Below are 21,791 nucleotides of genomic sequence, written 5' to 3'. Positions count from 1 at the left end.
AGTAGTAGTAGTAGTAGTAGTAGTAGTATTATATTGTATCACATTATCATATTATGTATATATAATATATGAATCATATTTTAGATATATGACCTGGAATTTTGGATTTGCCTATTACAGTTTGGACTCAAACCCAGTATAGATCCACCGTTCTACTGACTTGGAAGCTACTATTGGCCATTACGTTAGTCAAAAATGGGATAGAACTCAGGCAGCAAAACAGGCAGTGCTGTTACTTTGTTAGAAAAGTTAATGATAGTAAAGATTAGAACACTGTTTGGAGCAAGACTTCTATAGATGCTCAACATGCATCTACATTGTAGAATTAGTGCAGTTTGATACCACTTTAGCTGTCATGGCTCAATGGAAACATGCGAGTTGTAGTTCAGCCTTCTCTGCCAAAGAAAGCAAATGTGTCACCAAAACAACACCTCCTTGGATTCCATTGCATTGAGACATGACAAAGTAGTATCACACTGCATTAATTCTGCAGTGTGGATGCATCCTTCTTACTGACCTCAGGAGGAGTAAAGAGACACCTCTAGTTCCCATCAGGGCCACAAATCTCCATAGTTTTATGCATCTTTCTGCCCTCAGTCACACCAGCATAATTTGGAGTGGGATAAGAAATAAAAAGGAAATGTCAGGAACCCACTTGAGTTGATATTTACTCACCAGGAGTTGTCATAGGGGGAGTTGTAGTTGTTCCGGATGAATTCGTTTTGCCTGTCAGAAGGGGGGGGGGGGGGAAGGGGGATAAATGAAAGTAAAGAGGCAGAGAAAAGTGTTGTTGAACTATTCATGCATGCATTTATGTACAACGTGGAATCTCATTGTGTATATTATGTACACAGCGTGAGTACATAATACATATAACAATTGTGCTTTCCTATTTGTAATACGCAGCATCTGAGCTTGAAAAGGTTATTTTTTGGACTTACACTCCCCAAATCCCTGAGATAATGGGAACAATTGTCCAAAAAGGTGGCTTCTCCCGACAAACACACACACAGACATCCCTCAAGAAATGATTAAGATAGGAAAACCTTAGACATGGGAGCAAAAACTTACAAACTGCAATGCTGTATTTTGAACTCAACCTTTGTCAAAGTGGATGGTTTCTCCAATGCCCGTGAACAGCCCTGTTCTATGAGAACAAAAAATTCATGAACTTGTTTTCAACTAGAACTTCTACAAGACTTCCTCGTGAGAAGGGCAAATGCTGTAGTTGCGGAAAGCCTTGTAAAAGCAACTTTTCAGGCAGAAGTTCAATAGAAGCATTTCTCCCCGTTTCTGCACATCTGTCCTGGGGAAACGGCAGCTGTTGAAATTTTTTGCTGCGTCCTTGCTAAAAATGATATCTTCTCTCTAAGCTAAAGGTAAAGGTTTTCCCCAAGTCTAGTCGTCTCTGACTCTGGAGGTTGGTGCTCATCTCCATTTCTAAGTTGAAGACCCAGCATTGTCCATAGACACTTCCAAGGTCATGTGGCCAGCATGACTGCATGGAGCATTTTACCTTCCTGCTGGAGCGGTACCTATTGATCTACTTACATTTGCATGTTTTTGAACTGCAAAGTCAGCAAAAGCTGGGGCTAACAGTGGGAGCTCACCCCGCTCCCCAGATTCAAACATCTGGCCTTTTGGTCAGCAAGTTCAGCAGCTCAGCAGTTTAACCCACTGCCCCACTGGGAGCTCAGAGCTTCTCTCTAGGGAACAATTAAACATGCATACAAATACAGAACAAAAAAGGAACAATCTCTTCATTTAGCATCAACTCACCACCATGTTGTCCAGGCAGAAAGAGCAACAGGAAAACCTGGCAAAGAAAAGGCAGGATATTAAAGACTGTGGTCTTTTCCTCCAGAGTTTTCTGGAGGAAAAGGCCCAGTTAATAGAAACTTCATAACCTCCCGATGTCCTGATCTGGCATGGTCATGGTCACTCCTGATAAAATCGCTGCCATTTGTTTTTAAAATGTTCCAATTTTCCTCTCCAACTCCCACTTTATCTTTTGTCCTAGTCCTATTTCATTTGCTGCAAAAAGTAGTTTGTACTCAATTCAATGTTGGAGAGAGGAAGGAATGGGAAGAATCTTGTTTTGTTTATTTAGTTTGTTAATGTTATTATTTAATTTGAACCCCATCTTTCTCCCAACATAAGATGCAAGGTGTCATACAATGTTTTAAAAGTATAATACATTTTACTAAAAATTTTAAGACAAAAGCTTAAATCCTGAAAAAGTTAGAACACGACACTGCCCCATTTATCTGCCACAATATAATAAACCCCAAAGTCTTCCTTGTGGAAAGACAGTGAGGAGGAAGCCAACTGGAAGGGAATCCCATAACTCTGGAGTAGTTGCTTAAGCCCCTTCTACACTGACCTATATCCCAGGATTTGATCCCAGATTATTTGCTTACCCCAGATTATATGGCAGTGGAGACTCATATAATCAAAGCAAATAATCTGGTATCAGATCCTGGGTTATATAGATCCAACCTTAGAAGGCTCTTTCTTGTGTCCTTACTAGACATGCTTGGGATGGGGAAAAAACCTTCTTCTGCAAGTTACAGGGAGAGATCTGCTCCCTTGTTTAAAGAGCTCCACTGGCTGCCGTTCATCTTCCGGTCCCAATTCAAGGTGCAGACCATCACTTATAAAGCCCTAAACGGTTTGGGACCCACCTACCTTCGTGACCGTATCTCCCACTATAAACCTGCCCGATCTCTCCGATCATCTGGGGAGGCCCTCCTTACGCCAATTCCTATTTCCCAAGCCCACCTTGTAGGTACTAGGGAGAGGGCCTTTTCTGTTGTGGCCCCTCGACTATGGAACTCACTGCCCATTGAAATTAGGCAAGCTCCCACTCTGTTAGCTTTTAAAAAAGATTTAAAAACATGGCTCTTCCGCTGTGCTTTTGGAGAGTAACTGTTTTTATTCTTCTTCTTGTTCTTCTCCAATATCTTTCCTCTAGACGGTTCCACCTTCGTATGTCCCTGCTCCCCGTGGTCTCCATTCCCTTATCTTTCTCACCCGAGTTTTAATCTTTGTATTCATGCGGCCGGCCCTGTTTTTACTATTTTTTGTGATTTGCGTTGTAGTGTATATTGTATATTATTATTTACTGTATCGTTTATTGCTCTATATTATGTTGTATTCATACTTGTTATATTGTTTTGCTCTGGGCATGGCCCCATGTAAGCCGCCCCGAGTCCCCGCTGGGGAGATGGTGGCGGGGTATAAATAAAGTTTTATTATTATTATTATTATTATTATTATTATTATTATTATTATTATCTTACAGCATGGGCAGATTTGTATAGGGAGACACAAATCCTGCTCTATCCTGTAGATTCAGGCAAAAGCAAACTTCTGTGTCTTCTAGTTTGCATGCTCTTCCTCATGAGTACCTTTTTACTATCTTGACTACACTCTGATGTTGCTTAACCACAGCTTTTATCTGTGAAATGCTGGAAGCTAAGCAGTTCCCATTGTATATGTATTTGTATTTTATATTAATGCCCTTTTGTTCTGCTGAGATGAGTGACTTTGCTTCTGTGAGTCATTATTCATGCAAACAGGGTCAAGAGCTTTAGAATATGCAAAGTCCTATTCTTTAATATCATGGCTTGGACTTTGGCTGGATCTTCTGATGTTTTTCACTGTTCTGCTTCAGAGTTACTAAACACTGGCTACTATTTTTGCTGTCTTTCTGTTCTTTGCCTTCTCAAAGGTTGGGAGGCCAAGATGTGGTAAAGATTAAAAATGATTCAAAATGAAAACTATTGGCGTGTTTACATGAGAGTATATGTGCAAGGACCAATATAAGGGAGTGAGAATTATTATTATTATTATTATTATTATTATTATTATTATTATTATTATTATTATTATTATTATTATTTTATTATGACACAGCAAACAAGATAGATATGCTGGATTTCGTATCACAAAATCACAAGTCGAACACTTCCCAAGTGTCTAGGACTGTGTGATGTATTTTCGGATGATGCGTGCAGATCCCAGTAGGGTGGCCTTTTGCAGTTGGCAGATTATTATTATTATTATTGGCAGATTATTATTATTATTATTATTATTATTATTATTATTATTATTATTATTACAGTTATTATTATTGATGGTTGTATCCTTTCTGATCTGTACCATAGAAGTTTATTTTAGACTGCCCCTATGTATGTATGTATGTATGTATCTATCTATCTATCTATCTATCTATCTATCTATCATCTATCTATCTATCTAATAGTCTTGTGCATTTGTATAGAATCGCTATGCATTTCTGTTTGTTTCATTTGTAAACCCCACCCCTTTTTTTCATTTTCATGCACCTCCCAAAAATGGCTGCTGTTCTTCATCCGAAAAAAATGAACATTTTCGACCTATTGGCCACTATGGGCGAGCTTCCCCAGGCTCCCCTTCCCTTTAGTTTTATGGCTAGAGGGGTGAAAATCATCACACATGGAGGGCACATCTACCACTTTTAGCCCATCAAGTTTTATAATGTTTGGGTCATCCCCTGATTTTTAGGGATTTTTTCTTTCTATACATAAAATCTCCTTTAAAAATTCCCTCTTCCACCCAGCTGGCCCTGCCCTCTTAACTTCTCCCGGATCAGCATCAGGAGGGAGGCAGGGCACGGCACCATTCCTTCCTGCCAAATGTCATAGATGCTCCACACACCACACACACAGCCCAGTGCCCAGCCCCACTATTTTCCTCCCCTTCCCATCATTTTTGGCATGGTTTGTCCTTATATCCTTCATTACGACCTGGATTAAAAGCATCATAGTTACTTAAGATACCACTATTTCTGTGATGCTTTTCCCTAAGTCTTCAGAAGAGAACTGGGTTTAAAGATAGGGCTTATTTCTGTGATGCTTTCTTCTCAAACTAGAGAAGATTACTGGGTTTAAAGACAGGGTTTAAGATACCACTATTTCTGTGACGCTTAAGCGGCTGAGGGGTGAAAGGAAGGGGTCTGAGGCTGTTAGGAATTGTGGGAGTTGAAGTCCAAAACACCTGGAGGGCCAAAGTTTGCCCATGCCCGATCTACACTGCAGAATTACTGTAGTTTGACCCCACTTTAACTGCCACAGCTGAAATCTGTAGAATCATAGAAGGTCTTTAGCTTTCTCTACCAAAGGGCGTGGTGTCTCACCAAACAGAGACTGAATGGCCATCTGTCAGGAAGCTTTGATTGTATATTTTTGCAAGGTAAAATGGACTTAGACTAATTGACTCTTGGGGTTTCTTCCAACTTTCTAATTCTGTGAGTCTATATACACAGACGCACACCTGTAACCTGCTGTCCAGGTGTATTTGGGCATCTGTTGGGTTCATTGAATAGGTGCTGTTTCTGATAAACACAATTCAATCCCAGAAGACAAGAGCAAAAGTTTATAGGATAAACACATATGTGTAATACATTCGAACACAGTAGAGCCATTTGGCCACACCCTTCGCCTGCTTCATCACAAACCCTCATAAGCTCTCATGGGAAGGAAGTGTAGATATGCAAAGAAAAGTCCAACATTTTGACAGAATATATGACAAATCTAGCTCTAATTAATCAGAAGAGTTTGTTTTTTTAAAGGCTAAAAAACAAACATGTAACAGTGGGTTGCTGTAAGTTTTCTGGGCTGTATGGCCATGTTACAGAAGCATTCTCTCCTGACGTTTCGCCCACATCTCTGGCAGGCATCCTCAGAGGTTGTGAGGTCTGTTGGAATCTAGGCATGTGGAGTTTATGTGTCTGTGGAATAATATCCAGGGTGGGATATTTGGGGTTGTCTGTTTGAGGCAAGTGTGAATGTTGCAATTGGTCACCTTGATTAGCATTGAATGGCCTTGCAGCTTCAAAGCCTGGCTGCTTTCTGCCTGGGGTAATTTTTTTGTTGGGAGGTGTTAACTGTCCCTGATTGATTCATGTCTGTACTTTCCTGGATTTTCGACAAATATATAAACCCCACTTGCCTAGTTTCCCATAGATCTCACAACCTCTGAGGGTGCCTGCCATAGATGCAGGTGAAACGTCAAGAGAAAATGCTTCTGGAACATGGCTATACAGCCCAGAAAACTCACAGCAAACCAGTGATTCCGGTCATGTGCCTTTTACAGCACATTAAACATGTAATTAAACATGTAATTCCTACTGGCTGTTAGGAATTGTGGAGTCCAAAGCACCTGGAGGACCAAAGTTTGCCCATGCCTGAGTTATAATAGTTAAGCTTGATAATACTTCATTACTAGGATTTCTTTTCTTTTTCAAAGTACAACTTGCCATAATTTTTTACATGAATTCCACCAAGTGAGCTGTGCCAAATATAACATGTCATCATTTTATGCAACTGTCTCCCTTTATTTTTTTTCTTTTGAATGATCTGAGTCTCAAAAGATTATTTTGATTTCTTTCTGTGTTGTGAACAACTTAGGAATTTGGAGAAATGTTAACATGTCCTCATTAATATCTCCTGTTTCCTGATGCCAACTGGCTTTGCCTTCCGGTCATATTTGTCATTGTTCTCACACAGTGTAGCTTGTGGCTGAGACAATAAAACCTCTCTTCCGTTTTGCTCCAAACTGTTTACTCATCCCAGGATGCCAGCTTCATTTTTCTCCTCTGCCAATTAACTGGAAGGGTTTAAATCCTGGAGCCTTGTAGCTGTAGAATAGATGCTAACAAGTTGAGACAAAGGGAGCTGGAAATCGATTTTTGGGTGTATAATGAAGGAGGCGTGGATTTCTATTTCTTTGAAAAAGGATAGGTAGAATTAAAGTACGTCTTTTATGCCTCACTTTAATCAACGGTGTATTCAGCTTCCAAGACACTTTCTGTCGGATTTGCCAAAATATGTGGCTCGATTGCTTCTCAAACCTTTTATTGAATTCTCTCCAAAACTTTGGGGGCATAAAACCTACCCTTTGGACCTTCAGAATGCCATATCTTCCAACATTTTAAACATAAAACCAGGGAATATGAGGCTAATTTATATCACTGTGTGGTCAAGGTAGCAACATGACTGTGTGGTCATGGTGACAATGATTATTAATACTCCTATGCCATCAACTTGGCTGTACCAGCCACGTTGTCTGAATGCCTGATCACCTTCTCTCAAAGTAGTTGCTATACTCCCAACCTTAAAAACTGTCACATAGACACCGGGAAGCCTTGGCCCAGTGCTGTGGAATTTGGAAAGGCACAAATGGAGGGTGAAAGGGAGAAACGTGTCAGAGGAAGGCACGTCAAGCCAACCCTGACCAGGACCGCCTTCCACCTGGAAACCAATGCCCTCACTGTGGATGAACATGTGGGTCAAGAATAGGGCTCTACAGTCACCTACGTATCCACCAGGACACTGCACTTGGAAGGCCATCATACTTGGACAATGAGGGATCACTTACGTAAGTAAATAAGTAAGATAACAACAACAACAACACCAACAACAACAACAACTTCTTTATTTTTGTATTCTGCCACCAACCCCCCGAAGGAAATCAGGGCAGTTTACATGCAGACCAATAGCCTGACATAGTAAACGAGTTGGTGCAAATCAGTTGCAAAGACAGGGCTTATGCATAAAGTGCAGGAACCAGATGATAAATTAGGGCTAGAAGGGCAATATGAAATAGAACATTATATCCAAGGGACAGGGTACAATAGTAAAGTGCAAGAGCTATATCTTATGTTAGAGCTGGGGCCAAAATTATCAAAGGAACTGTGGAACATCCACATTTTTAGGTCTTTATGTAAAGTGGACAGGGTGGGTTCCACCTGCACCTTGAATTGAAACCAGAAACTTATCAGCAGCCAATGGAGCTGTTTGAACAAGGGGGTTGACCACTCCCAATAATTCACTCCAGTTATATCTCCAATCTCCAATATATTCGCTCCAATCTGGCCACTGATCTTTGCACTAACTACAGTTTCCAAACTGTCTTCATGGGCACAGAGTGTGTTACAGTAGTCCAATCTGGAGGTAACTAAGACATGGACCACCATGGTCACGTCAGACTTCTTGAGGTTATAAATGAGGAAAAACAACTAGAAGAAGCTGCAACAATTTGCTTTTGAATGCGCCTATTGGGAAGGGCAAGATTTTGACTTTTCTATCCTCTTTCCTTCTGAGTTATCTGAATGGAAACTACTTTGTCAGTCTACAGTCATTAAAGAAAGCTGAGGAAAAAGTGGGAAAGTGAGAAGAGAGACCAGGGAATTTTAAATGTGGCTGGAAAAAACGAGACATCAGAGAATTAGGCAGAACTGTCCTTGCCAATTGGGTGAGCTGGGAGATATGATTACTGTTAGAGAAAAGTTGCTTTAATAAAATAATTTGTTGTAATTTCCCCTTGCATTTCTCTGGAAGTAGTTACTCATGGCAGTGTTAAACAAGCAACTTTTTATGATGCTTTTGACTTAAAAAACAAACTTGATAAAAGAATGGCATGAAATGAGTAACAAAGATACCTAAAATGCTAACATGCTTTCTTTGTCATAAACTCGTTCCATCAGTTGAATAAAATCTGAACAATATCCCAGTTAAAATGCACTTTTAAAAATAAGTTGATAAAGTAACCAGGGGCTCATCTACATGGGCAGCTCAATCTGGGGCTAGTCCAGAGCACACATGCTCCAGATTGGGTTTAGGGTCACCACACATCTGGAACAGAATCCAGTTGGTCCAAGACCATTTCGGTCTGAGTAGATCATCATTTTACCATCAATGTCACCATCACCACTCCCATATGATGATAGAGCTCCTTGCCTTCACATGCCAACATCAGTAGAGGTTCCTATGCAACCAGGGATGGTCAGAAGCTCGCATGGAGCTCTGCAGCAGTGACATGATTGAAATCGATCTCCCTTTCCCTGTGCTGATGAGCACTGGTCCAAATGGCATGGAGTGACTTTTGTGAACAGGAGACCAGTCCAAAGCTACAGGGTCCGGCAAACTACAGAGCATCTCCTGATTTCTCTTAATGTGGTCTGAACCAGGTTAATCTGTTTCACCCAGAGATAAGCACTGGAGGTTCAGAAATACAGTAGAGTCTTGCTTATCCAAGCTCCGCTTATCCAAGGTTCTGTATTATCCAAGACAGTTTGCCTTTTAGTTTTTTGTCAATGTTTTTATAGTCAATTTTTCAATAAATTGTGAAATTTTGGTGCTAAATTCATAAATACAGTAATTATTACATAATGTTATCGTGTACTGAGCTGCTTTTTCTATCCATTTGTTTTAAAGCATGATGTTTTGGTGCTTAATTTGTAAAATCGTAACATAATTTGATGTTTAATAGGCTTTTCCTTAATCTCTCCCTATTATTCAACATTTTCACTTATCCAATGTTCTGCCGGCCTGTTTATGTTGGATAAATGAGACTCTACTGTATTATGAAGACTGCCAAGAGTAACTGCACAGTGTGCAGATTTGCCTTAGGAAACGTTCCTCATTACGTCAACCAGCAGACTTGACTGCACCCCATTTCTCACTGTACTTTTGAACTGTAGGTTCATCCACTTACCAGCCATAAGGACAACCAGACTCCTACTGGGCATGGGATACAAGATGCCATCAGCCAACCGACCTCTGGGCAAAAAATCTCCAGATCTCCCCTCAAGGGAGTTACATCTCGACTGCAACATCCAACTTCCCTTTGCTGCTAATCTTCCGTGTAACCGTTGTGTTATGGAGCACCTGCTTCTGCATTGAGGTTGGGCGGCTGCTTTTTCCACTCCTTCCCCCACACCCACCACAGTCCAGGAGGAAGTGGATTATTCGGGCCCAGCTGACTTGCTGGGTAAACAACAACTAATTCTGTTTTTGGGGAAGATGGCAGGGGTGGGGGACTCAGCTTTAAGATGAGACTTTTCTAAAGAGATGCTACTGCACACCCCCTTCAGTTGCAAACTATATCCCCTTTGGTTAAAATACAGTGGAGGGTCCTGTTGCCATGAAAATAGCAAGGCAGTTAACATTAGCACCACAATATGTGGCAGGTTAGACTCAATGTCCTCATGTTTCTTCTTCTGTAGCTACTCGCTTGGTTGGATATGGTTTGAGATCCATTGCTAGGATCTCGGTCCAGATCCAAATTTCAAAGATGAAAAGCTAGGACATAAGCTAAGACAGGTCGCAACAGTTTGTTTTTGTCCACAGAGAGCAATACAGCAGCACCCATTCCTCTCCCCTACATTTGTGTAGCCACACAAGTGAATAGACGATAAGGGCGGAAATAGAAGGAGAAGAGAGAAGTTGTGACATTTTTAAACTGAATGAAAGTGGGTGAATAAATTTGGACTCTCTACTAAATCAGGATATTAGGAAAGTATGTGTGTTTTGGAATACAATTCTCACAACTTTATACCATTGGCCATCCTGGTTAAGACATCTGGGAGTTAAAGATCCAAAGTAAACAAAAGCCCAGAGGTTCCCATCCTTGCTGCATTTGCAAATTTGTTGGGTCAATGAAAATACGAAATGACATTTCAGTAAATACAACCATTGTCTGTAATGGGAAGGTAAAAAGCGTCCTTGAATAAAACTCTAACTACAACAATAATTATCTATGTTAGGGGCAACAAAACCATAACTAATTACTGTTTAAAAATAACTAGCCCAGCTTTGCATTTAAAAATAATTTTCGTAGCTCCTAGCTCTGCAGTCAAGCAAAGCTGTGACTGAACAATGCTTCAAGCATATCACTTCTGACTTTTATTCATGCATTTTCTTATTATGTCTCTTTCCTGCATTTCTTTCACTGAGGTCGAGGCAGGGCACCTGGTTTTCCCTCTCCCCACTGTATCCTCATAACAACCCAGTAAGGAAGGTTGGGTTGAGAAAAGGTATGACTAGCCTGAAATCACACAATGTGTTTGTATACATACAGCAAAGATCCTAAGAGTTGAAGTGGATCATATCTTGTAATGTTAAGGAATAAATAGGTCTGGTTTCCAGAGAGAAGGTGCAGCTTCTTTGGGAGAGCTGATGGACAATTTGAACTTGGGAAGAAAGCAACTGATGGAAAGTATTATTGAAGTCTTCCCAGCCACTTCCGGACTTTAGCTGTCCTTTTTGGAGACTCTCTGGGAGGCCACGGTAAGGGCAAACAAGCCCTGGGCAGTGTAGTAGGTGGACATGATGAGGAAGCGCGAGTGAGGCAGGAAAGAGCAGAACGTCTCAATGCCAAAGAAGAGATCGGAGGCAACGAAGAGCAGGCTGCCGACAGAAGTCCTCAGCCTGCGTCCAGGGTGAGACAGAGCCCGCCATGTCATGATGCTGAGGGGGACTTTGGAGGCTGTTTCAGCCCACCGAGAAAAGCCCTCCAGGCATGGCTCCACCAGGTAAGCGTAAGGAACAAACACGAAGCCCAGAGCCATAACAAAGATGAAGGGTCGAAAGGGAATCAGGCCAAATGCCAAGATATAGGAGGTGTGACACATGGCAAAAGCGGCCCGTCCTGCAGGAGAGAAAGAAAGGAAATAGGTCAGTACAGAACTTGGCTTAGAGGGGCTTCAGTTCTAGAATGACACAGTTACAATTGACTTCCTATAAGCACAATATGGTCCTCAACCCAGCACCAGATCCCATCTGATCTTGGAAGCTAAGCAGGGCCAGCCCCAGTTAGTACTTAGATGGAAGACTACTGATAAATCCCTGATGCTAAAAGTTATATTTCAGAGAAAGGAACTGGCAAAACCACTTCTTGATGTCCTAGAATTTAAAAACCCTACAACATCCTTGGGGTCATCATAAATTGAGAGGTGACCTGGAGGCACATTAATTCCTTCCCCATGCTGTTATTTGCTCCAATCAACCCTTAAAAAAGAGAAAAGTTGAAAATACATTTGTGCTGATATTTTCTATTAAGTCATCTTTGATTGATGGCAGCCTTCTGAATGAGAGACCTACAAGGGGGTGGCTTTTTTAGTCAGTTCTGTCCAATGGAACGTAGTCTCCCTCTTTTCCTACTGCCTCCCATTTCACCAAGCATAATCTTTGATCTCACCGAGTCATTTCGTCTCATTACATATCCAAAGTAAAATAGTGTCATTTAATCTGTTTTAAAAAAAAATTAGCTCAGCCATGATTTCTTCTAAGATTCATTTGTCTTTTTCAGCAGCCCTTGGAAACTACTCCCCAGAACCACGTTTCAAAGGAATTGATTTCTTTCCCGGCAAATTTGTTCACTCTCCAATTTTCAACCCATACATAAATGTTGGAAATACAATGGCCTGGGTGATTCTGACTTTGGAAGAGTGATGCAGGATAAGCCCACATATAGGTTTTTTTAAAAAAAAATTACACCCTAGCCATCTTAAAATGTAGTCTGTTGCTCAGGTCCATTTTCAGTCAGAGTTCCAGGACAACTAAATGTCTGACCTGCCCATTTATTTGAGGTACAAGTAAGATCAGATGTCCCCAAACTAATGCCCGTGGGCCAGATGTGCCCCTCCAAGGTCTTTTACCTGGCCCCTGCTCTAAATTTTAGACTTAGGATCACCTGAAATCTGAAATAACTTGAAGGCACACAACAACAATCCTATTTAAATTGACTCACTCATCAGCCAAAAGCAGGCTCACACTTCTCATTGAAATACTGGTAAGTTTATGTTGGTTTAAATTATTCTTCATTTTAAATATTATGTTTTTTTTCATATTTTTTGCACTACAAATAAGATATGTGTACATAGGAATTCAAACTATAGTAGTCTCCCACCCCCCAACATCTGAGGAATTGCGAACCAGCCCTCTGCTTAAAAAGGTTGAGGACGCCTGAGTTTAATGATAACACAATAGATCTATAAAATGCCATCAAATGTGTCTCGGAGGAAAATATCCCATCTCCCCAAAGGAGAATTACATTCTAGCAATTGAGATCTTTTGACTCTCTTTATGGTCTTTCTAGGAATGTAGGCTCTTGTAATGTAAATATGTTGTTGGCACCCTCGTGTGGTGAAAAGCAATGTTACGTTAGAATCAACACAGCCTGACTTTTGCAAAACGCTAGCAGCTGAGTTACATTCTCATGTTTCTAATCCAGTCTCTGTTATAATTCACAGCCTAGATTCCTGTTATTGTTTAGCAAGCCTAGAAAAATCTAATTTATTATCAGTAAATGTTTGTTTTTTATGCCTATTTTATATATCTAATACTCAAAGTCATGGAAAACATTCTCAGACAGAAAGAAGTCACAAGTGCAAAAAGTTTTTTAAAGCCCTGTGCAAGAGTCCCTTTCAGCTTTATCTGACCAAGAGTGAAAAAGAAACAGTTGGGTTGAAGAGCAGTATTCCTGTTAGAGTGACCTACAAGCCACTCTAAACACCTTTGCAGAAGCCTACATGAAGCTCGGCCTTTCATTGAACATTGAGAAAACCAAAGTGCTCTTCCAGCAGTCACCACCCAATCCACCTGCAATGCCAGAAATACAGCTTAATAGTGTAACATTCGAAAATGTTGACCATTTCCGCTACCTTGGCAGCCACCTCTCCACAAAAGTCAGCATTGACACTGAAATACAACACTGCCTGAGCTCTGCGAGTGCAGCATTTTCCGAATGAAGCAGAGAGTGCATGAGGATTGGGATATCCGTAGGGACACCAAGGTGCTTGTTAATAAAGCTATTGTCCTCCCAACCCTGTTATATGCCTGCAAGATGTGGACCATCTACAGATGGCACACTCAACTCCTGGAATGATTCCATCAGTGTTGCCTCCGAAAAATCCTTCAAATCTCTTGAGAAGACAGGCGGACAAACATCAACGTGCTAGAAAAAGCAAAGACCACCAGGACTGAAGCGATGTTCCTATGCCATCAACTCTGCTGGACTGGTCACATTGTCTGAATGCCTGATCACCGTTTCCCAAAGCAGTTGCTATACTCCCAACTGAAGAATGGAAAGGGGAATGTTGGCGGACAGGAGACGAGATTTAAAAATGGGCTTAAAGCTAACCTTGAAAACTGTGGCATTGACACCAAGAACTGAGAAACCCTGGCCCTTGAGCTCTCTAACTGGAGATCAGCTGTGACCAACAGTGCTGCAGAATTCAAAGAGGCATGGATGGGGGGTGAAAGGGGAAGATGTTCCAAGCCAACTCTGACTGGGACCGTCTTCCACCTGGAAACTGATGTCCTCACTGTGGAAGAACATGCACAGTCACCGAAGTATCCACCACCAAGATACTGCACTTGGAAGGCCATCATACACAGACAACAAGGGATCTGCTAAATAACTAAGTAAGTATCCAGTGGTGTTGAAGAGCAGTATTCCTGTAAATGGTGATGACAGATTATAAATTTTTGTTACAAATCCCATTTGATAACATAGCCAATAAATGCAATATTGCAAATAAATGCATGTGTTGGATGATGCATTGAATTTACATGGCATTTAAGTATCAATTTAAATCACATTATCTAAATTACTGAATGTTGTCTCCCCCACCCCAGGAATATTCAGCACCTTGGATAGCTTCTTTACTTTTTTTTCACAGAGAAGGCAATAAACATCATTGTTTAATATTAGACCAAAGACTATTTGTCTCACATTCTAGGGTGAGACCTTCTGAGCATTATGCTCAACAGTTGCACATTTATTTTTTGGAATATGAAATTATTTAAACTCCCTTGTTGAGCAAATCAATCGAAATACATAAATGTGAGAATGAAAATATACACACACTAAGCAAACAAAATGTTTCTATTCAGACGTTTCATTGAGTGGGGTTCTGTGATGTCAATTTGTGGCTGTAAAGGGGGCCACTGATGCAAAATGTTTGTGAACCACCGAAATAGATAATTTAGTAATGTGAAATATTCTGGAGTGACGTGAAGAAATGAAACAACATTTTCACCAAGTTATGGAAATGCTTGAAGCCAGACCAGATATGGGCAAACCTTGGCCCTCCAGGTGTTTTGGACTTCAACTCTCACATTTCCTAACAGCCTACTGGCTGTTAGGAAATGTAGGAGTTGAAGTCCAAAACACCTGGAGGGCCCAAGTTTGCCCCTACCTGTGCTAGACCTAGTTCCACCCAATCCATTCCTGAGTTCCTATCCATCCCTTTCAGGATCCCTTCAGCCACTTACCTAGAAAGAAAAGCTGAGGCCACACCAGGCAGGCATCTCCCACGGCGGAGAGCAGCAGGCCTTGGAAGATTGCCTTGGCATACGATGTCCAGGCTTCGGCAGCATGGGGCTGGATGGCCACAAAGAACGCCAAGGAGAGGGACGGGAGGCCCTTGACAATGGTGGCAGAGATGCTGGGTTCAGGGAGATTGAGTGTAAAACAGGCGATGCAGGAGATCAAGAAAGGCACCAGCTTGATTAGAAGACTCCAAGTCTGCATGAAAAAGCAAAGGGAGAATGACTTGGATTTAGCATGTTTACTCAGAACTGGCCCAAGAGGTTTTGCAATTGGAAAAGAAACAACAAAGGGCACACAAACACTTGTTCTGGATATTGATTACACTGATTATCTCACTTTGACTGCCATGATTCCATCCTGAGGTTTGTAGTTTAATAAGGCAGGAAATCACTCTGGCTAAGAATTTTATATGTCTCTCCCTAAGCAACAAATCCCAGCATTCCATGTGACAAAACTATAGCAGGTTAAGTGAAACTATGGTGCCATAGTGACTTGGCGATCCCTCATTTTCTGAGGATGATTGTCCGAGGTGTGGTGTTCTGGCAGTGGGCATGTAGGTGACTGTAGCACCCTATTCTTGACCCGCATGTTCTTCCACAGCGAAGGCAGTCCTGGTCAGGGTTGGCTTGACACACCTTCCTCATGGCACATTTCTCCCTTTTGCCCTCCATTTCTGCCTCTTTGAATTCCACAGCACTGCTGGTCACAGCTGACCTCCAACTAGAGTGCTCAAGGGCCAGGGCTTCCCAGTTCTCAGTGTCTATGCCACAGTTGGCTTTAAGCCCATCTTTAAATCTCTTTTCCTGTCCACCAACATTCTGTTTTTCTTGAGTTGAGAGTATAGTAACTGCTTTGGGAGATGGTGATCAGGCATTCAGACAACATGGCCAATCCAGCAGAGTTGATGGCATAGGAGCATCGCTTCAATACTGGTGGTCTTTGCTTCTTCCAGCACGCCATAGTGCCATAGTGGCACACCATGAAGGGACCCTAGGTAACATTCTCTCTCATTTGGGCATGTAGCTAATAGTAGCTTCACACCTTCTCTATGTTGGCATGGTGTTCCTATAAAGATAACTTTTCTTGTCTTTTAGGACTGACTTTCCTGGTTGGAGAGTGCTCTAGAAAATAATTAGCCATATACTAATTTCCAAAAGAAAAAATAGCTTGGGAAATCTTCTCTCCCAGCTTACTTGATTAAATAAACCATAAACCACATGAAGTTTTCCTAAAGCAAAGCAGGGCACATGGAGTTAACACAACCAAAAATATACAACACAGTCTTCCCATAACTGAATTAAAATCTGTTAATAATTTATTTTTCCTGGCAAGGGTGGAGAAAATTTGATTAGCTATCTAAGATAAATGAAAACTCTGTTGAACAGAACACATACACAATTAAATAAATATAATTTTCTTCTTCCCAAGGGAGGAAAAAATGGAATCACAGCCTAACAGGAGGATATATGCTTAGCCACTATCCACCAGGGATTTGGCAAGAGCAGTCCCAGTTAATCATCTGTTGTCCTACTTTTCAGTTGTTTTTGAAAGTCCCAGTTTCTGTGTTGGTATAATATCTGTTATCTGTTGGTGTAAGCCACAGAAGCAGTTAAACTTTAGTTTTCAAAAATACCAGTCTTGTACATAGTTTGAACTATCTTAATGTTTTGTTTTAACATAACTAGTCTGCATAATATTAAAATTAATCTCTTTATAATTACATTTAGTATTAGTTTTAAATCTGGAATTCTTTTATACCATTTTGTCTTTAAACCACTTTGATTCCATATTATACAACAACAAAAGCATCAACAAATTTTATATGCATATGTGGTATAGAGAATTATACACCCTAAAGGTCTAGATAAAAGTATTTTCTTTTCACTGCATGAATGATTGAATAAAAAAAGGAGATAAAGTGAAATAATGAATGGTACTCCACCTTCACCCTATAATTGAAACATATCCCTCACTCATAGGTAGAATCATGGAATCATGGAATCATGCATTTGTAAGAGACCCTAAGGGCCATCCAGTCCAACTCCTTTCTGCCATGTAGGAATACATAATTAAAGCAGCCCCAACAGGTGTCCATCCATCCTATTTAAAAATCTCCAAAAAGGGAGACTCCACTCCAAGCAGTGTCAAACATCTTATTGTCTGGAAAGTCTAATATATGGTTGGAATCTCTTTTTCAGCAGTTGAAAGCCATTGCTTCATAACCTAATCCAGTGGTTCCCAACCTGTGGTCTGGGGACCACCAGTGGTCCCCAAGAACTAAAATATGGTCTGCAGCCTCACCATTACTACACTGTTGCAACAAGAGTGACTGGTCTCATGTAAATCTCTTATATTGCCGAGGGAATGGGATGCCTGGATGGGAGAGGCTGACTACCCACAAAAGGCGCAACAACAAGCTTCCTGACTGCGGCTTCTCCTCCTCCTCCTCCCTCCTCCTGAGCGGAGCCATTCTATGAGGCACCTGGAAGCGGAGGCGCCTTGGTGTCTTCATTTTTAGGCCTGTTCTTGGGGCTGTTTGGGATGCTGATTCAGAGAATTGCATTGAGTAGACCACATCAGCTCTAGATTATAAAATATGGTTTTCTGTGGGTGAGCAGATGGCGACTACTGGATGGCATATGTTCTGTATCAGAAACTTGAACGGATGTGGTCTATCCAATGCAATTTTCTGAGTCAGCACCCTAAATAACCAAACCGAATCTAAAGTTGACAAAAACTGATCTGTAACCATTTTGGTACTAATGTTGGAGAATGGTCCCTAGTCAAAGTGGTCCCTGGTCAAAAAAAACATTGGGAAGCACTGGAGCAGCAGAAAACAAACTTACTCCCTCCCCAAGAAGATATCCTTTCAAATATTTCAACATCGCTATGGTGACTCAAAGCGGCTTACATTAAAAGCATTTCAACACAATTTAAAATATACAAATATACAAATATTAAAACAGAATTTGTTATCATTAGTATTAAAAACATTTCAGTTAAACTCCCCAAATCGCTCCTCAAAGAGCATAATGTTCAGAACTCTTACCATTTTGGTCGCCCTTCTCTGGACACATTTAGCTTGTCAATTTCCTTTCTGAATTGTGGTGTCCAAAACTGGACACAACAGCAGAAGTAACAGAAGCATAATATAAAACAGCTGTCCTGATTTGTGCATAGTTTCTGGTAACTAAACAGGTTTGTTAAGCAATGTGACATCCGGCAGTCTGAAGATGATTTGAAATACAGGATCTTAACAGGGTTATGAAGTCAAAGAGAAGAGACACGGAACAGACGTCACACTTCGGCTTTGCTGACCGAGTCTGTTGGTTTCAATGAGTTATAACATTGTACTTAATTTCAGACAAGGAAGTAGAGCTTTGAATCTCTTTTCATCCATAAGCCAAGTCACACAGTCTTAGCCTCAGAAAACCCAGTAATAGGGTTATCTTAAGGTCACCATAAGTCTGAAATAAGCTGAAGGCACACAACAACACCAATAGAAAGTGAATTTCTAATCATTTAGAACAGTGTGGTCCAACTATGGGACACAGACCGCATGCGGCCCACCAATTCATTTTTGTTGGCCCTTGCCCTTCTTACTGGAAAAATATTTTAATTATGAAATTAAATATTAATATTTTAATTATGTTATTCAATATTAATTATGTAATTCATTTTCTTTCTAGAATGTCTCTGGCCCTCACATTCCTATACTAAAGTTTGATTGGCCCTCGGGTAACTAAAGGTTGGACCACACTGATTTAGAAAGTTGGGGGGAAATTTAACATTTCTTCAACATCCAAGAACATACCAAGATGGTAGAAAGACACTTCCCAAACTGGTAGTTATATCCAATTTTTAAAAGGACTCCTGTCCAAGTCTAAAACAATTTGGAGTGAAGCAAAACTACAACAAACCATTCCCTGCACCCAGACGTCATGAAGAATCCCTTTTCAAACTTTTTAAAAATTTGGGAGGAACTCTTTGCAGCTTGTACTTTGTTCACCACTGGAATATGCAAATGCAGAAATAAGTACTCTACAAAAAAAATAGGCATTACTATTGATACATCAGCCCCAAAAGGAAGAAACACATCATTGGAAAAGAAGTTGAAAGAGGACCTATCTTTGCATGAAGTTTGCATGGCATATGCTAGTTAAGAGGCAGGGAAGAGCTAGAAATATTTTGTTGTTCTTGTTCTTGCACTACATCTCCCATTGGCCTTAGAAATTCTGTTTGAGAGCTGTTCTTCACAAGCTCTGGAGCAAATTTTGAAAAAATTAGTACCATGGAAAGATCAATATGATTCATCTTACCATTTTGGAGAAGACTGTGACCAGGAGGTAACTTGACTGTCTGCTCAATTTGCCATCTAGGAGCAAATAGTTGATGGGCTATTTTTCAGGGTGCCACCACTGCTCATTGGAATTATTAAATATAGGGCTAAAGGACAGCATTACATCTACTGCCCAAGGCCAGTTCTGAACTACTACCTTAGGTCTGGCAAGACTCTTTTGAATATATCAGGGTGTAGCTATACCAAAGGGAGGAGATGAGAGTATTGTAGAATTAAGGGGGCTTGACACTTTCACTGTCATGGTCATGGCTCAATGCTATGGAGGCCTGGGATTTGTAGTGATGAGGCAACAACACTCTTTGGCAGAAAAGACAAAATATCTTGTAAAACTATAACTCCCATATTCCATAGCATTGAGCCATGGCAGTTAAAGTTATGGTTGAACTACAGTAATTCTACCATATAGATGCACCCATATTTTCTCATATGCAGTCAGATTTTTTTTCATGTCAGGAGTGACTTGAGAAACTGCAAGTTGCTTCTGGTGTGAGAGAATTGGCCGTCTGCAAGGATATTGCCCAGGGGACGCCCAGATGTTTGATGTTTTTCTGTCATTGTGGGAGGCTTCTCTCATGTCCCCGTGTGGAGCTGGAGCTGACAAAGGGAGCTCATCCGTGCTCTCCCTGGGTTGGATTCAAACCGGCAACCTTCAGGTCAGCAACCCAACCTTCAAGTCCACAGTCCCGCCGATACGAGGGTTTAACCCTCTGCGCCACCACTATGGCAAGTAAGCTGTTGGCTCTTTTTGATGTCTTCACTTGAAACAATTGGTGTTCAACTAAGAGACCAGCAGAACTAGCTTTTGGACTATAACTCCAGAATCCCCTATCCAGCATGGGAGTTGTAATTTTACAAGGAACTTTCTCAAGCTTTGGCTACAACTTACCATGAACAAAAAGCAAGGAAAAAAGGAAAACAGTTAAAACATGTCTGCTTCAACCTATTGTGCGACCGGAGGGGGGGGGGAGGGGGGGCTCTATGCAGTCAGGTGAAACTACCTTATTGATGGAGATCGGCACAGAAAAATAATCAGGAAACATTCATTGTTATGGATCCATAATCATACTCAAGGGTTTTCCCATTAATTATTTTGAGCAGCCAACAACATTATGATTATCATTGATGTCAGTCCTGATTTTCTATTATGAATTGATCACAACATGGCTAGCAATTAAATGATATTGATTGAAAGGCTCTCTCCTAGCAAGAAAACTCACATTTCAAAGTAGAAGAGCAACAGTAGAAGTTAAATTTTGTACTGAAGCAGCAGAGGCAGAACACTGGGCAGTTGTGAGGGTCAGGCACTATAAAAGAAGTTTTTATTGTGCACTTTCAAGTTGTTTCGGACTTATGGTGACCCTAAGTCAAATTCCATCTGATCTTCATAATTGCCTCCATTCTTTGAAGAAACATCTCCCAATGCTACCATGTATGTTGGTGGTGCATCTACACTCCAGAATAAATGCACTTTTACACCACTTTAACCACCAGGGCTCAATACTATGCAACCACAGGAGTTGCATTTTAGTGAGGCACCACCACTCTTTGATAGAGAATGGTAAAGACCTTGTAAAACTACAGTTCCCCGACCCCATAGCTTTGAGCCATGGCAGTTAAACTTGTGCAGGCATGGGCAAACTTCAGCCTTTAGGTGTTTTGGACTTCAATTTCTACAATTCCTAACAGCCTACCAGCTGTTAGGAATTGTGGGAGTTGTAGTCCAAAACACCTGAAAGGCTGAAGTTTCCCCATGCCTGAACTAGCGTCAACCTGCATTCATCCACAGTGCAGATATTACCAGGGAACAGAGCCATAAGAAACTATAGAAGAAACATAAATCAAATAGGAAGGAAGATGCCAGTTAGAACCAGACTGATTACTTAATATAAGAACTGTGCCTAAAGCTTCTGCACCTAAATGTTTAATGTGGGTGTGCATTCCTTGGCTAATTAATGGAAACTGGAAGAAAATGGGGTCAGGCACAATGGGACTGGTTTTTCTACGTCATGAAAAAAATGCTATGAGTAATGAGCAACTTTGTTTTTGCTAATCCATACATAAATGATTTAGAGATGGGTGGAAGCTTCATCCCCAATGTTGATAGCTGTGACTTGTTTAGGTGGTTAAACAAGCCTGTGTTTTGGGGAAGAAAATATCCTATTCACCTAGTAACAGATGTGGGACTCCTGTCATCTTTTCACATCTGTCTTTAATATCTCTCTCTCTCTCTCTGGATGCATCTACAGTGCAGAATTAATGGCAGAACTTT

The 21,791-nt window shown here is 40.9% G+C and overlaps 2 protein-coding genes across 2 annotated transcripts in view; both read right to left on the bottom strand.

The window, feature by feature from the left end:
- The window catches only part of ptprh (protein tyrosine phosphatase receptor type H), a 28,396-nt gene extending 26,580 nt beyond the window's left edge, over positions 1 to 1,816 (bottom strand). Inside the window, exons 1-2 of the mRNA XM_008118941.3 lie at positions 1,780 to 1,816; positions 676 to 726 (exon numbers count right to left, since the gene is read on the bottom strand). Of these exons, the coding sequence (XP_008117148.3) occupies positions 676 to 688 (13 nt within the window). The 5' untranslated portion in view covers positions 689 to 726; positions 1,780 to 1,816. The remainder of the gene's footprint in view (positions 1 to 675; positions 727 to 1,779) is intronic.
- Positions 1,817 to 10,715: 8,899 nt separating this feature from the next.
- LOC103280324 (lysoplasmalogenase TMEM86B-like) lies at positions 10,716 to 15,510 on the bottom strand. The gene is made up of 4 exons (XM_062957127.1): positions 15,499 to 15,510; positions 15,105 to 15,357; positions 11,750 to 11,834; positions 10,716 to 11,528 (listed from the first exon to the last, which is right to left on the bottom strand). Exons 1-4 carry the CDS (start codon positions 15,508 to 15,510, stop codon positions 11,078 to 11,080), a joined length of 801 nt encoding a protein of 266 aa, XP_062813197.1. The 3' UTR covers positions 10,716 to 11,077.
- Between the last annotated feature and the right edge of the window lie 6,281 nt (positions 15,511 to 21,791).

This window comes from Anolis carolinensis, chromosome 6 (genome assembly GCF_035594765.1).
Source record: "Anolis carolinensis isolate JA03-04 chromosome 6, rAnoCar3.1.pri, whole genome shotgun sequence".
Lineage (NCBI taxonomy): Eukaryota > Metazoa > Chordata > Lepidosauria > Squamata > Dactyloidae > Anolis > Anolis carolinensis.
This window is presented reverse-complemented; position numbering and strand designations above follow the sequence as displayed.

Coding starts and splice junctions, on each gene's coding strand:
- LOC103280324 (XM_062957127.1), bottom strand. Junction 11,835..15,104: donor GCCTCAGCTTTTCTTTCTAG/GTAAGTGGCTGA, acceptor CTCTTTTTTAAG/GGTTGATTGGAGCAAATAAC. Junction 11,529..11,749: donor ATGATGACCCCAAGGATGTT/GTAGGGTTTTTA, acceptor CTAGAACTGAAG/CCCCTCTAAGCCAAGTTCTG.